This window comes from Myotis yumanensis, unplaced genomic scaffold, assembly GCF_028538775.1.
Source record: "Myotis yumanensis isolate MYYU_CA2020_CCGP unplaced genomic scaffold, mMyoYum1.0.hap1 SCAF_10, whole genome shotgun sequence".
NCBI lineage: Eukaryota > Metazoa > Chordata > Mammalia > Chiroptera > Vespertilionidae > Myotis > Myotis yumanensis.
Genome location: NW_027223761.1, coordinates 44,794,470 through 44,809,309, shown reverse-complemented (window position 1 = coordinate 44,809,309; position 14,840 = coordinate 44,794,470). Strand labels below are relative to the sequence as shown.

The window sequence follows — 14,840 nt, the reverse complement described above, 5'->3', positions numbered from 1 at the left end:
AGTAGTTAGACGCGCCGGCTGCCGGTTGCTGCCCAGAGGGCTGGCCGCCGCGTCGCGGTTACTAAGGAGAAGACTGGGTCGTGGCAGGAGCCACCGTGGAGCGGCTCCGAGATCCCCGTGAGACTCGCAGGCGCGCATCCCGCCTGACTGGGGGGTCGCCCCCTCGAACGCCTCGGAGGCGGAAGCGACGCCGGAGGCCGGTGCGGCTTGAAACTTAGCTTGCGGGAGGGGTTAGCCTCCCCTGTCCCGAAGGCAGTGTTTCCGAAGGGCCGGCGGGAGCTCGTGCTTCGTCCTTTCCGAGGCCTGTTAGCACCAGTTATTCTCCCTGGCGGCTGTCCTCTTAGCCGTTAGTATGTTTTCGTGTGTACTGTCGGAGACTTGTAGAGAGCTCACTCACTGACTACTGTCTGCCAGGCAGTGTCCTATGCGCATTGACTTGTTTTCCTATGTAAGGATAGTCGGAATATAATAGTATGTTAGTTTCTGGCGTATAATAGAGCGATTCGACATTTACATACCTGACAATATGATCCCCATACAGTCTAGGAATCATCTGTCACTGTGCAAAGTTGTCACAATATTATTGACTATATTCCCCTTCACCTTTTTCACCTATCCCCCAACCCCTCCCTTCTGGCAGCCATCAGTTTCATCTCTATGAATCTGTTTTTGTTTTTTGTTTTTTAGATTACACGTGTAAGTGAAGTCATACTGTATAGGTCTCGGACTTACTTAGCACGTAGGTCCGTTCATGACGCAAATGGCAAGATTTAATTCTTTATTTAATATATATATATCCTATATAATAAAACCCTAATATGCAACTTGACCAAATGGCAGAATGACTGGTCACTATGACACACTGACCACCAAGGAGCAGACACTCACTGCAGGAGTTAAAGAAGGCACACACGGGGGGAGCACCACTCAGCCAGAAGCTGAGCTCACAGCTGGCGAGCGCAGCAGCGGTGGCGGTGGGGTGGCGGGAGCCTCTCTTGCCCCTGCTGCAGGGGGGGAGTAAAGAGTGAGGGGTCCTCCACTGTGAGAGGGATGTCTCACTGTCAGCAGGCAACATCCCCCATCCCCTGAGGGGTCCCAGACTGTGAAAGAGCACAGGCCAGGCTGAAGAAATCTGCCGCCTCCCCCCCCCCCCCCACCATGCACCAATTTTGTGCAGCAGGCCAAAATAGTATAAATATTTTTTAAATGCCAGATGGAAGAATTTTATGGTTTTATTAAGCTCAAATACAATGTGACATAAGCTGTCTATTCATTTTCTTCTCTGTGCAGCCTGGCGTTGGGACTAGTGACCCTGGTGGCCAGCTGGGCCGCTCTTTTCACAATGGCTTTGCAGTTGTGAGAGGAAACGTTGGGATCAATCTCCGCAAAGTAAGATTTGCTGGACATCAGCAGCACTCCAAGCTCCTTGATACTGTGGGCCAGTAACGCTCAGTAGCCACTGGGCAGCGCGGGCTTTGTTTTCTTGTTGCTCCCATAAGCAGTGTTGGACATCAAGGTCTGGCCCTTAAATCTCCTGTGCACCCTACTGTGCATGCCTCTGGGTGTCTACCAGTTCCGCTTAATTTTGACATATCTGCCCGACGGGTGATAGATGAGCTTCTTGGTCCTCTTTCTGATGATTGATCGTGGGTTTCATGAGGGGTCTGAGGGCTGCCGTGAGGCAGAATAGGAAGTGGCTGCCACCTCTGTAGGCAGCTCTGAAGAAGACAGCTCATTCTTTTTTTATTGCTGAGTAATACTCCATTGTGTGTGTGTGCGCGCCTTCTTTATATCCATTTTGTCCCATAACAGCCCTGTCAGGTGAGGAAAATAAGGAACTTACCCAAGGCCACATAGCATGTATCAGAACCTGACTTAGAAGCCAGGTGCTGTTTAACATCGAAACGCATGGTATGTCCCCTCTGCTGCTCTGCTTATATAATTTTAGGATGTAATAGTATTCTAGATGTTTATTAATTGACATTTTTTTCCACAGAAGTTTTTGAGCAGCAACATTGCCCAGAACTATATACTAAGGGATACAGGGGGATCAAGACAAATCTGTTTCCTACTCTCGTAGAATTCCTATTCTCAAGACCCAGAGTTATCACATAACAGGATTGTACTATACTGTGCTCTGTTACATTGCATCGCTTGTGTGTTTTTTATTTCTATAAACCCCCAAGTGTCCAAATGACTGAACATATATTTATTGAGTGCTTACTATGTAGCAGTCACTGGGGATATTTTGTTGAATAGAACTGACAAAATACCTGTCTTGGCAAAGCTAACGTTCCTCTGGTAATTATCACTAAATAATATTAGATGAGATTTCCTCATCTCTTTGAAATGCCCCTGTAGCTTTTTGTTGTTTATCTTTTATAACTTCTCATTTCTCATGACCCAGCTCTAATGTCACCTGCTCTGTGACACCTTCCCGGATCCTTCCTTCTTCCTTCCTCCAGATAGAATGAAGTGCTCCGTAGCATTCTGTTCATGGTTCCGTTTATTTCCGTGAACATTCATTGAGCCTCTTCAATGGGCTGTATGAGGTGCTGGTGATAGAGAAATATGTAGGACCCAGGCTTGGCCTTAGAGCGGCTCACAGCCTGGGGTTGGCAGGGGTGGTTGTTTGGAGTGGGGACCAGGCAGGTAAGCAGACCATTACAATATACTTAATGGGGCAGTGTGCCTCCATTAAGAGGCAGGCCTTAGATGGTAGCACAGAGAAGGGTCAACCTGAGGAGAAGACATCTGCATGAGCCAGGCAAAGAGGGGCAACGTGTGATAGCCAGAGCAATAAGACAAGCAAATGTATGCAGATGAAAAGCGTGTGTGTGTGTGTGTGTGTGTGTGTGTGTGTGTAGCTGAGAGGCACTACAATTAGACTGATATTTGCTCCTTCAGATGAGACCAGAAGTACTAGTAGCTGAAGCTAACTAGGCAGGTAGCCTCTAAATCTGGAACTTGAACTTTATTTTTTCCATCATGCAGGTAAAGTTCCTGTTTCTCTTTGGGTTACTTTCTAGAATATGTGACCTGGGGTTTTATGTGCCCTTTCTAGGTCATTAGCTGTAAATCCACACCTTCTCACCTAGTGTTCCGCCTAGGGAATTGTAATGCCTATGATTAGTTGTATGCAGGTCTGTACGTCCCCCATGAGCATGAGTCTGATTCATTCTTTGTGTTGTGTACATAGCAAATATCTTTTCCCAGATTGTATCTTTCAACATTGTCTTTGCTACTGTTGCTGTGCATAAATTTATTTTGTGTAAATGATCCCATAAACTGATTCTTTCCTTACTGATTTGTGATTTGCACAGCTTATTTAAGCACTCTAGCCACATCCCATTGTCATACAATTATTCTTCTGTTCCACCTTCCCATCTGTGTCTCTGTCTCTATCTCTACAAATGTATCAACCGACTTCTGAGCTTTTTAGTCTATGGTATTTTTCTAGGCCCTAGGTGAGACACATTTTGGAGCAGAAGAGTAATAGAAGAATATAATTAAGGAGCAAGGTCAAGAGTTCTGAATGTCAGGCTAAAAAGGAGTGTAATGTCTATTTTACAGGCGAAGAAACACAAAAAAAGGGAAGTCAAGAGACTTTTCCAAAGATCAAAAATCAAGTAAGTACTATGCAGATCAGAAGCAAGGTTCCTATGTTCTATAATTTACTTGAGCCTTCTCCAACAGTCATCATCTCTAACATTTCCCAGCCAGCTATTCATTCATTCATTCATTCATCCATCCATCCATCTATCTGGCAGATAGGTGTAGTTGGTCACAAGAGAGATTTCCTAAAAGATAGATTGAGTGAATTACTGTTGATCTTTCCCCATCTATCCATTCATCTTCCCAACACATTTTTAGTGAGTTCTAGGCTCTGTGCTGGGCTTTGGGATTACATAAGTGATAAGGGATCACAGGCTCCATAGCAGGTGGGAAGTTAGTAAGAGCAGCAAACAATTATAATAAAGCAATAAGTACTACTCTAGAAGTATGGGTTGTCGTGGGGACACATAGGAAAGGCCTCCAGTCCTTTTGGGGGTGGTCAAGAATCAGGAAATTCAGAGTGCCTTCTGGTGGACCAAAGAAGATACAACATCACTCATTCATTCCACAAATAATCATGGAATTTGTTATGTGCCAGGTGCTGTGTTAGATGCTGGGGGTAAAGAGATGAATATCATAGATGCTGTCCTTCCTCTGGAGGAGCTTAGAGGAGGAGCTTAGGGAGTTCAGAAATATGTATAAAAACCCTTGGATCCTGAGCTCCTGGCCTGGCACTGAAGGCCCTTCAGGAGCAGACACCACCCTTCCTGTCTAGCCTTATTGTCCAAGACTTGCAAACACACATCCTCTTCCTGGGTCAGATTGTTTCTTTATTGCACCAGGAATGCCGACCACCATGTCCTCAGTCATGTGGTTTTTCTGTTTAGAATGTTTATCTTTCTATCAATAAACTCAATGCATCCCTCAAATCTTACTTATCCAGTTCAAATCCCAATATTTGTCTATCATCTTGCCGAAAAATGGGAGCCCCCCCCTCCCCTGAACTCTGTTAAAACAGAGAACATTTCTAGTGAGCACTTAACGTGTACCAGGCACTACCTTTCTAACTTGATCCTTTTCCCTTTCTATTAAGGTAGGTGTTATTACCCACATTTTGCAGGTGAGGAACAGGCTTAGAGGGATAGAGTAACTTTCTCACTCATGGAGCGAGGAAAATCACAGCCGGGATTCAAACCAGGTCTGCCTGAGTCCAAAGGTGATGCTCTTGCTGGGTTAGGATTGATCTGAACTAAAAAACAACAACAACACAAAAAACCCAAAAATCCCCAGGCTTTGTCTCCCTCTTCCTTTAACGCCCATTTCTGAAGCAGGGCAGTGGCCTCCAGGCCCTCGGAGAAGGGGTGTGATACTGTGTGGTGGCCCTGCTGGGCTCACAGGCTGCGCTGGGATGAGAAAGCAATGCTGCGCCTTCTCACTCTTCTACTTCCTCTTTTTCCTTGCTTTGCTCTCAGGGCGATGGCCTCCTCAGGAATCTACAAGCTGGATGATGGGAAGCCTTACCTGAACAACTGCTTTCCAGCCAAAAATCTGCTTCGGAAACCGGAGGAAGGTCAGGTGACTTCTCCAAGTGCTACCTTTGCCTCACAGCCAGCTCCCGCTTTAGAATGTCTCTCATGTCCATTTCTGTTTCTCCAGCCCCTTGACTTCTGTTCCCTACCCCACCTATTCCCATCCCTTCCAGTCCATCCTCCCCAGCAGCCCCCGGGAGCCTCCTAAAGTGCATGTCTTACCATTGTGTTCCCTTCTGTTCAGTGATTTCCCATTGCTGGCTCCTGCACCTGCTGTTTTGTCTTCAGAGTCTAACCTCCCATTATCCTTTGTCCAGCCCCATTCCTTTATTTATGCCCTATTCCATAGTGCTCTCATTTCACAGAGCTTTTTTTAAAAAATATATTTTATTGATTTTTTTACAGAGGGGAAGGGAGAGGGATAGAGAGTTAGAAACATCGATGAGAGAGAAACATCGATCAGCTGCCTCCTGTACACCTCCTACTGGGGATGTGCCTGCAACCAAGGTACATGCCCTTGACCAGAATCGAACCTGGGACCCTTCGGTCCGCAGACCGACGCTCTATCCACTGAGCCAAACCAGTTAGGGCCACATAGCTTTTTTTATTTGCCCAGGATGTTCCAGCCCTCATTCCAGTTATCCAAATTCTCCCCATCTACAAAGCCCAGCTCTTCTCCCACTTCTCCCACATGTAGCTCCCACAGTGCCCACCTTCTCTGGCGAGCAATCTTCCTCTCTCTGTTTCCTGTTTAATGATTAATTGTATTCTGCCAAGCTCCTAAGTAAAATGGCTTAAACTCGACTCTGCTAAGTAGTTTTTCAAACGTTTATCTAGTTAAAAACATCTCTGTGGCAGAGACTCCTCACAACATGAGCAGAGCCATGCAGGTGGAACACTGCGAAAGAAGTGTGGCTTCACTGGGTTGGATTTGTTGCTCTGAAAGAGTAGAGCAAGGAGGATACCCCTAATTTACTCCACGTGAAGTGACTTGCCGGTCACTCTGTGCATTGCATTTTGGAAGAACCATCCTCTCCTGTCTGTCCTCCCCACTTCTCTAGAGTGATTTCATTTTTCACATAGAGACCTTCTCTGGCTCCTACCTGTTTAAAACCCTGCCATGGAATTCTCAGTATGCAATCATGGTTTTATGCCCATACCCTCTCACAGAGAGAGAGAGAGAGAGATGGATAGATAGAGAAGTAAATATAGTCGGATGTATCTGCATGTGTTAGTATATGTGTGTATATTTCCTAGTCCACTGAGAGCAGTGATACCTCAGTCATGAAGTGCATACTGGCACCTACATTGTGGCTTCTAAATACTATTCTCCAATAAAAGAAGCCAGGGCTCCTCAGAGAACAAGTTGTTTCTAGGGCTGGGGCAGGGAAAATACAAATTGAGCCTAGAACAGCATGTGGTGCCAGAAAGTAAAGAAGTGGTCAGAAAAGTGATAGGTTCATGTCAAAAGGATATAAGAGCCAACTTAAAGGAGTTTCCAGTAGCCAAAGCTGGGACATTCTGAGCAACAAAATAAATAAAGGTAGATTTGGGTTATAAACCATTGAATAAATATCCATCAGCCCTATTTTATATATATACTAGAGGCCTGGTGCACAAAATTTGTGCACGGGGGCGGGGTGTTCCTCAGCCCGGCCTGCACCCTCTCGCAGTCCGGGAGCCCTTGGGGGATGTCCAAATGCTGTGGAGGCGGGAGAGGCTTCCGCCACTGCCGCTGAGCGGCGCTCCCCCTGTGGGAGCGAACTGACCCCCAGGGGGCATCTTCTGCATTGAGCATCTGCTCCCTGGTGGTCAGTGTGCATCATAGCGACCTGTCGTTCTGCTGTCGGGCTGAAACTGGCTTTGCGACATCCCCCAAGGAGTCCCAGATTGCAAGAGGGTGCAGGCCAGGCCAAGGGACCCTTACCAGTACACGATGGGGGCCGGGGAGGGACGTGGGAGGTTGGCCAGCCAGGGAGGGATCATGGGAGAGCATATCTGGCCCATCTTGCTCAGTCCCAATTGGCCAGACTCCAGCAGCAAGCTAACCTACTGGTCGGAGCATCTGCCTTCTGGTGGTCATTGCACATCATAGAGACTGGTGGACTGCCTGTTCCCTGGTGGTCAGTGCATGGCATAGCAAGTGGTTGAGCGGCCTTAGCATATCATTAGCATATTATGCTTTGATTGGTTGAATGGCTGACCGGACACTTAGCATATTAGGCTTTTATTATATAGGATGTACATACTAGTATACACATATATATATATGTATGTATACATACATACACATATTATACATATATATATATTCTTATATAATAAAAGCTTAATATGCTAAGTGTTCGACTGTTTGACCAGTTGCTATGACGCATACTGACCACCAGGGAGGCAGACGCTCCAACCAGTAGGTTAGCTTGCTGCTGGGGTCCAGTCGATCGGGACTGAGTGAGATAAGCTGGACACGCCCTGGAGCCTTCCCGTGGTCCTTCCCTGGCCCCAATTGTGAACTGGTGGGGTCCCTCGGCCTGGCCTGCACTGAGCCTCTGGGGATCAGTGCGCATCATAGCGATGTTCATTATAGGCATACACACATATATACACATTACATATTTAAAGGAATAGACTTATAAAATGATGGACTGGCAAGTCTGAAATCTATAGGGCAGGCAGGCTGAAAATTTCAGGAAGAGCTGATGCTGCAGTCTTAAGGCAAAATTCTTTTTCCTCTGGGAAACCTCAGCTTTTGCTTTTAAGTTCTTTCAGCTGATTGGTTGAGGCCCATGCACATTATCAAGGCTGGTCTCCTTTACTTAAAGTCAACTGATTGTAGATGGTAGCCACATCTACAAAATACCTTCACAGCAATACCTAGATTAGTGTTTGATTGAATAACTTCTTACTATACCCTAGCCAAGTTGAAACATAAAATTAACCATCACAGATGCTAGAATTAGGGGGTCAAAAAATTTGTTTTGTTTTGTTTTTTTACATCCAGGATAGGGGAGGAATTCAAAGTTAATAGCAAAACCCCATTGTTTATTACTGGTAGTTGTTAACATTTGCTTAAATTAACTGTAGAGCAGTGGCTTCCAGACTATTGCTTGACATATGTGGTTTTAGGAGGTGCATACAGTTCTATGAGGTGCTCCATGAAAGAAAAAGTATTCTGTAATCTGCTGGGAACTTCAGGATTCACATTAGCATACTAAAGGGCCTGAGAGTCTTGCTGTAAAGGGAAATACTTAACTTTAACCTCGTGTTTCCTCAATTTATTTAAACCAAGAAGCCTGGTTTCTTCTTTTTTTTTTTCTTTTTTTTTTTATTGCTTAAAGCATTACAAAGGGTATTACATATGTGTCCATTTTTTTTTCCCCGCCCTTGACAATACCCCGGCTTCCCCTACCCCCCAGTGTCTTATATCCATTGGTTATGCTCATATGCATGCATACAAGTCCTTCGGTTGATCTCTTACCTCCCTCCCTCCTGCCCCCCAACCCTCCCCGGCCTTCCCACTGCAGTTTGACAATCTGTGTGAGGCAGCTCTGCCTCTGTATCTATTATTGTTCAAAAGTTTATAATGGTCTCTATTATCCATGAATGAGTGAGATCATGTGGTATTTTTCCTTCATTGACTGGCTTATTTCACTTAGCATAATGCTCTCCAGCTCCATCCATGCCGTTGCAAATTGTAAGAGTTCCTTCTTTTCTATAGCAGCATAGTATTCCATCGTGTAGATGTACCACAGTTTTCTAATCCATTCATCTACTGATGGGCACTTAGGCTGTTTCCAGATCTTAGCTATGGTGAATTGTGCTGCTATGAACATATGGGTGCATATATCCTTTCTGATTGGTGTTTCTGGTTTCTTGGGATATATTCCTAGAAGTGGGATCACAGGGTCAAATGGGAGTTCCATTTCCAGTTTTTTGAGGAAACTCCATACTGTCTTCCATAGTGGCTGCACCAGTCTGCATTCCCACCAGCAGTGCACAAGTGTTCCTTTTTCTCCACATCCTCTCCAGCACTTGTCGTTTGTTGATTTGTTGATGATAGCCAGTCTGACAGGTGTGAGATGGTACCTCATTGTTGTTTTGATTTGCATCTCTCGGATGATTAGTGACTTTGCGCATGTTTTCATATGTCTCTTGGCTTTCTGAATGTCCTCTTTTGAAAGGTGTCTATTTAGATCCTTTGCCCATTTTTTGATTGTTTATCTTCTTTTTGTTAAGTTGTATGAGTTCACTATAAATTTTGGAGATTAGGCCCTAATCAGATATGACGTTGGCAAATATGTTTTCCCACGCAGTGGGTTTTCTTGTTGTTTTGTTGATGGTTTCTTTTGTTGTGCAGAAGCTTTTTATTTTGATGTAGTCCCATTTGTTCATTTTCTCTTTAGTTTCAACTGCCCTAGGAGCTGTATCAGTGAAGAAATTGCTTCGGCATATGTCTGAGATTTTGTTGCCTTTGTATTCTTCTAGAATTTTTATGGTTTCCTGTCGTACATTTAAGTCCTTTATCCATTTTGAGTTTATTTTTGTGTATGGTGTAAGTTGGTGGTCTAGTTTCATTTTCTTGCATATATCTGTCCAATTTTCCCAACACCATTTATTGAAGAGACTATCTTGGCTCCATTGTATGTTCTTGCCTCCTTTGTCAAATATTAATTGAGCATATTGGTTCGGGCCGATTTCTGGGGTCTCTATTCTATTCCATTGATCTATATGTCTGTTCTTGTGCCACTACCAGGCAGTTTTGAGAACAGTGGCTTTGTAATACAGCTTGATATCTGGTATTGAGATCCCACCTACTTTGTTCTTTCTCAGGATTGCTGCAGCTATTCGGGGTCTTTTTTTATTCCAGATGAATTTTTGGAGAGTTCGTTCTAGATCTGTGAAGTATGCCATTGGTATTTTAATGGGAAGTACGTTGAATTTATAGATTGCTTTGGGTAGTATGGACATTTTAATGATGTTGATTCTACCAATCCATGAACACGGTATGTTCTTCCATCTGTTTATGTCTTCCTCTATCTCTTTTTTCAACGTCCTGTAGTTTTCTGAGTAGAGGTCTTTTACCTCTTTAGTTAAGCTTATTCCTAGGTAGCTTAATTTTTTTGGTTCGATGGTAAATGGGATTGTTTTTATAATCTCTCTTTCTGAAAGTTCACTATTGGTGTATAGAAATACCTCAGATTTCTTGGCATTAATTTTGTATCCTGCTACTTTGCCAAATTCATGTATTAAGTCTAGTAGTTTTTTGACGGAGTCTCTAGGGTTTTGTATGTATAATATCATGTCATCTGCAAATAAGGACAGTTTTACTTCCTCTTTTCCAATTTGGATGCCTTTTATTTCTTCTTCTTGTCTAATTACAATGGCTAATACTTCCAGGACTATGTTGAACAGGAGTGGTAAGAGTGGGCATCCTTGTCTTGTTCCTGTTCTTAGGGGAAATGGTGTGAGTTTTTGTCCATTGAGTATGATGTTGGCTGTGGACCTGTCATATATGGCTTTTATTATGTTGAGGTATGATCCTTCTACTCCCACCATGCTGAGAGTTTTTATCAAAAATGGGTGTTGGATTTTGTCAAATGCTTTTTCTGCATCAATTGATATGACCACGTGGTTTTTTTCTTTCAATTTGTTTATGTGATGTATCACGTTTATTGATTTGCGTATATTGTACCATCCTTGCATCCCTGGGATAAATCCTACTTGGTCATGGTGTATGATCTTTCTGATGTACTGCTGGATCCGATTTGCTAAGATTTTGTTGAGGATTTTGGCATCTATGTTCATGAGGGATATTGGCCTGTAATTCTCTTTCATTGTGTTGTCTTTACCTGGTTTTGGTATTAGGGTGTTGCTGGCTTCATAGAATGAGCTTGGAAGTGTTCCTTCCTCTTGAATTTTTTGTAGTAGTCTGAGGAGGGTAGGTTTTAGTTCTTCCTTGAATGTTTGGTAAAACTCCCCTTTGAAGCCGTCTGGTCCTGGGCTTTTGTTTGCTGGAAGCTTTTTGATGACTGCTTCAATTTCTTCCATAGTTATTGGCCTGTTGAGATTTTTAGATTCTTCCTGATTGAGTACTGGAATGTTGTATTTTTCTAGGAATTTGTCCAATTCCTCCAGGTTGTCTAGTTTGTTGGAGTAGAGCTGTCCATAGTATTTTTTAACAATCATTTGTATTTCTGTGGGGTCTGTTGTTATTTCGCCTCTATCGTTTCTGATTTTGTTTATTTGGGTCCTCTCTCTTTGCTTCTTGGTGAGCCTGGCTAGAGGTTTGTCAATCTTGTTTATCCTTTCAAAGAACCAGCTCTTGGTTTCATTGATTTTCTGTATTGTTTTTTTGGTCTCTATGTCATTTATTTCTGCTCTAATCTTTATTATCTCCTTCCTTCTGCTCACTCTGGGGTTTTCTTGTTGCTCTCTTTCTAATTCTTTGAGTTGTAGAGTTAGATGATTTACTACCATTTTTTCTTGTTTTTTGAGATAGGCCTGTAGAGCTATAAACTTCCCTCTCAGGACTGCTTTCATTGTGTCCCATAGGTTTTGGATTGTTGTGTTTTCATTGTCATTAGTTTCCAGAATGCTTTTAATTTCTTCTTTGATCTCATTGGTAACCCAATCAATATTTAATAACATGCTATTCAGCTTCCAAGTGTTTGAGTATTTTGGGTTGTTTTTTTTGTAGTTCATTTCTAATATTATGCCATTGTGATCTGAGAAGATGCTTGGTATGATTTCAATCTTCTTGAATTTGGGGAGACTTTGTTTGTGACCCAATATGTGGTCTATTTTTGAATATGTCTTATGAGCCCTTGAGTTGAATGTATATTCCGTGGCTTTGGGGTGAAGTGTTCTGAAGATGTCAATTAAGTCCATCTGATCAAGTGAGTCATTTAGGGTTGCTGTTTCTTTGCTGATTGTTTGTCTAGAGGATTTATCCAGAGATGTCAGTGGTGTATTTAAAGTAGGGGGGTCAAAAAATTTGATGAGAAACATATTTGCATAGTCTCAAGCTGTCTTTATTAATTGCAAAGAGAAAAATAGTAACTTTTCAGTAGAGAAACTATGCTGACACCACCTTTTCCAAGTGATCAATCTTAACATCACCAGTCATAAGACATATTAACATCATGTACCCCCTCTTCTGATGTGCTGACAAGGGCACAGCATCACTTCGGTGGTAGTTTTGTCAAAGTGCAAAAGCCTTAGTCTAATTGTGGGAACGCATCAAACAAATTCAAATTGAGGGACATGTCACAAAGTAATTGACTGGTATTCTTCAGAAGGGTCAAAATCACTCAAGGAAAAAGAAAGACGGAAGAACTGTCACAAAATTGGGGAAAACTAAGGAGACATAACAACTAAATGAAATATGAGATTCTAGATTGAATCCTGGAACAGAAAGAGGACCTCAGTGAGAAAACTGGCGAAATTCAAAGAAGGGTTATTAAGATTAGTTACTAATATTATACCAGTGTTAATTTCTTGGTTTCAATCATTGTATTATGACTAAATATGACGTTATCGAAACTGGATGAAAGCTGTATAGGAACTCTGTACTATTTTTACAACTTTCTGGGAGTCTAAAATTATCTCAAAATGAAAAATGATGAGGGGGGAAAAAAACCTTCCCATAGATACTATTTGTGCCCTAAGCTTACCCCGTTATAACCCAAGCTCTTGTTCTAGTTCTTAAGACCCTTTCTGATCTGACTCTGCTCACCTCCCAGCCTCATCTTTCTTCCCTCGTGTTTATCTCCTGACACACTCTGGGCCTTCCTTCCTAGCTGTGTTGGGTGTTTTGGCATCAACTCAGACTGGAGTCTCCAGGAGTCAGAGCTATTGGGATAAAGGACAAAAGTCCATGCCTCAATGGGGACAGCTTTGGGAAATGGAGTGCTTGAACTTTCAGGCCCAGAATGGGAATGGGAACTGGCTCACACCAGCCATGGGCCAGGAGCTGCATCCAAGAGGCAGGATTGGCAGCATTGAGCTAGGGCAGTGGTCGGCAAACTGCGGCCTGCGAGCCACATGCGGCTCTTTGGCCCCTTGAGTGTGGCTCTTCTACAAAATACCACGTGCGGGCGTGCATGAACAGTGCGATTGAAACTTCGTGGCCCATGCGCAGAAGTCGGTATTTTGTGGAAGAGCCACACTCAAGGGGCCAAAGAGCTGCACGTGGCTCGCGAGCCGCAGTTTGCCGACCACTGAGCTAGGGCAACCCCCTGGGTAGGGAGCCGGTGGTCAAAGGCATCAAGCTGGTTCCCGTAGCTCCATGCTGTTCTTCTGTGTGGTCCCAATCATTTTTTAAAAAAAGATTTTTATTGATTTCAGAGAGGAAAGAAGAGGGAGAGAGAGATAGAAACATCAATGATGAGAGAGAATCATCGATTGGTTGCCTCCTGCAAGCCCCCCACTGGGGATCAAGCCCACAACCTGGGCATGTGCCCTTGACTGGAATGGAACCTGGGACCTTTCAGTTCGCAGGCCGACGCTCTACCCACTGAGCCAAACCGACTAGGTCTGGTCCCAATTTTTTGTACCTCTGGGTACTTGTGCTCTTCCCTTTGCCCAGACTGCTTGGTTTTTTCATCTCCACCCAGTCAACTTTCAACTTACTAGATGTAGCTCATACCTTGGGCTGGTAGCTCCCATCTTTGGGCTTCCGTAACTATAGATAGATAGATAGATAGATAGATAGATAGATAGATAGATATTAGTTACTTTGAGTCAAGGCCTCTATCTTATTCATCTCCATAGCCCCAGCTCCCAGCACAAAGTAGATGATCAGGAAAAGTCTGAATAGATGATTATGGGTGGGGGCTGTGGCTCATGATTCATTTAGCAACACTCACTGTGTGGTAAGCTTGTTGCAGGCCTTGGGAATATTGACATGAATGAGTAAAGTCTATACTCTGTGGAACTACCTCTCTAGAGAGCAAGAAAGACAATAAATAAGTGAACAAATAAAATAATTACAGATTGCCATGAATGTCTTGCAGTAAAAAAATTGCTGATGGAGAGAATAGATTCTAGAATGTTGTCATGATTTTTTTTTAATCCTCACCCAAGGATATTTTTTTCATTGATCTTTAGGAAGGAAGGCATGGTAGGTGGGGGAAAGAGAGAGAGAGAAAAACATCAATGTGAGAGAGACATGTCGATTGGTTGCCTCCTGCATGTGCCCCAGCCACACCCTTGATTGGGAATTGAACCCACCACCCTTTGGTCCATGGGCCGACACTCCAACCACTGAGTAAATGGGCCGGGGCATGATTTTTAAGTGAATTTACTAGTAAACCTCACCTCCTTCTCCTCCTCTTTCTCCTCCTCCTCCTCCTCCTCCTCCTCCTCCTCCTCCTCCTCCTCCTTCTCCTTTTCCTCCTCCTCCTCATTTATTCAGTTTACGTTCTTCTTTTTTTTTACATCCATTTTCTAGTTTTTTCTGCGGTAACTTGTGTTATTGGTGTGTGTGTGTGTGTATGTGTGTGTATGTTTTAATGACAGCTGTTCTATCATTTTCTTATCCTGAGCCTCTGAAGCATTTTCCCCTATAATGATGGGGTCCTGGGTAACATCTGGGAAGATGGAGCCCGTTAAACGATGCCACACATTGAGCTTTACCCAAGAGACGACAAATGGGCCAGTAACTAGCCGGCATAGGAAAGAATGATCAGCTCTGCTGAGGGGAGCCCGTAAAGGTTTTACAGAACAGGAAATACTTGATCTTGGGTCTTGAAGAACAAT

At 43.6% G+C, this 14,840-nt stretch overlaps 1 protein-coding gene and 1 pseudogene across 2 annotated transcripts in view; one reads left to right on the top strand and one right to left on the bottom strand.

The window, feature by feature from the left end:
* The first annotated feature begins 81 nt into the window (after positions 1–81).
* Positions 82–14,840, top strand: part of XRRA1 (X-ray radiation resistance associated 1) — a 61,372-nt gene continuing 46,613 nt past the window's right edge. The window contains exons 1-4 of one of the 2 annotated variants that reach the window (XM_070425622.1): positions 82–200; positions 1,291–1,389; positions 3,574–3,629; positions 5,028–5,125. In XM_070425622.1, the coding sequence (XP_070281723.1) occupies positions 5,032–5,125 (94 nt within the window). In that variant the 5' untranslated portion in view covers positions 82–200; positions 1,291–1,389; positions 3,574–3,629; positions 5,028–5,031. Of the gene's footprint in view, positions 201–340; positions 347–1,290; positions 1,390–3,573; positions 3,630–5,027; positions 5,126–14,840 lie in introns of those variants that run through there. The other variant, XM_070425623.1, reaches the window with a different exon arrangement.
* On the bottom strand, positions 1,267–1,910 carry LOC139018434 (large ribosomal subunit protein eL32-like; annotated as a pseudogene).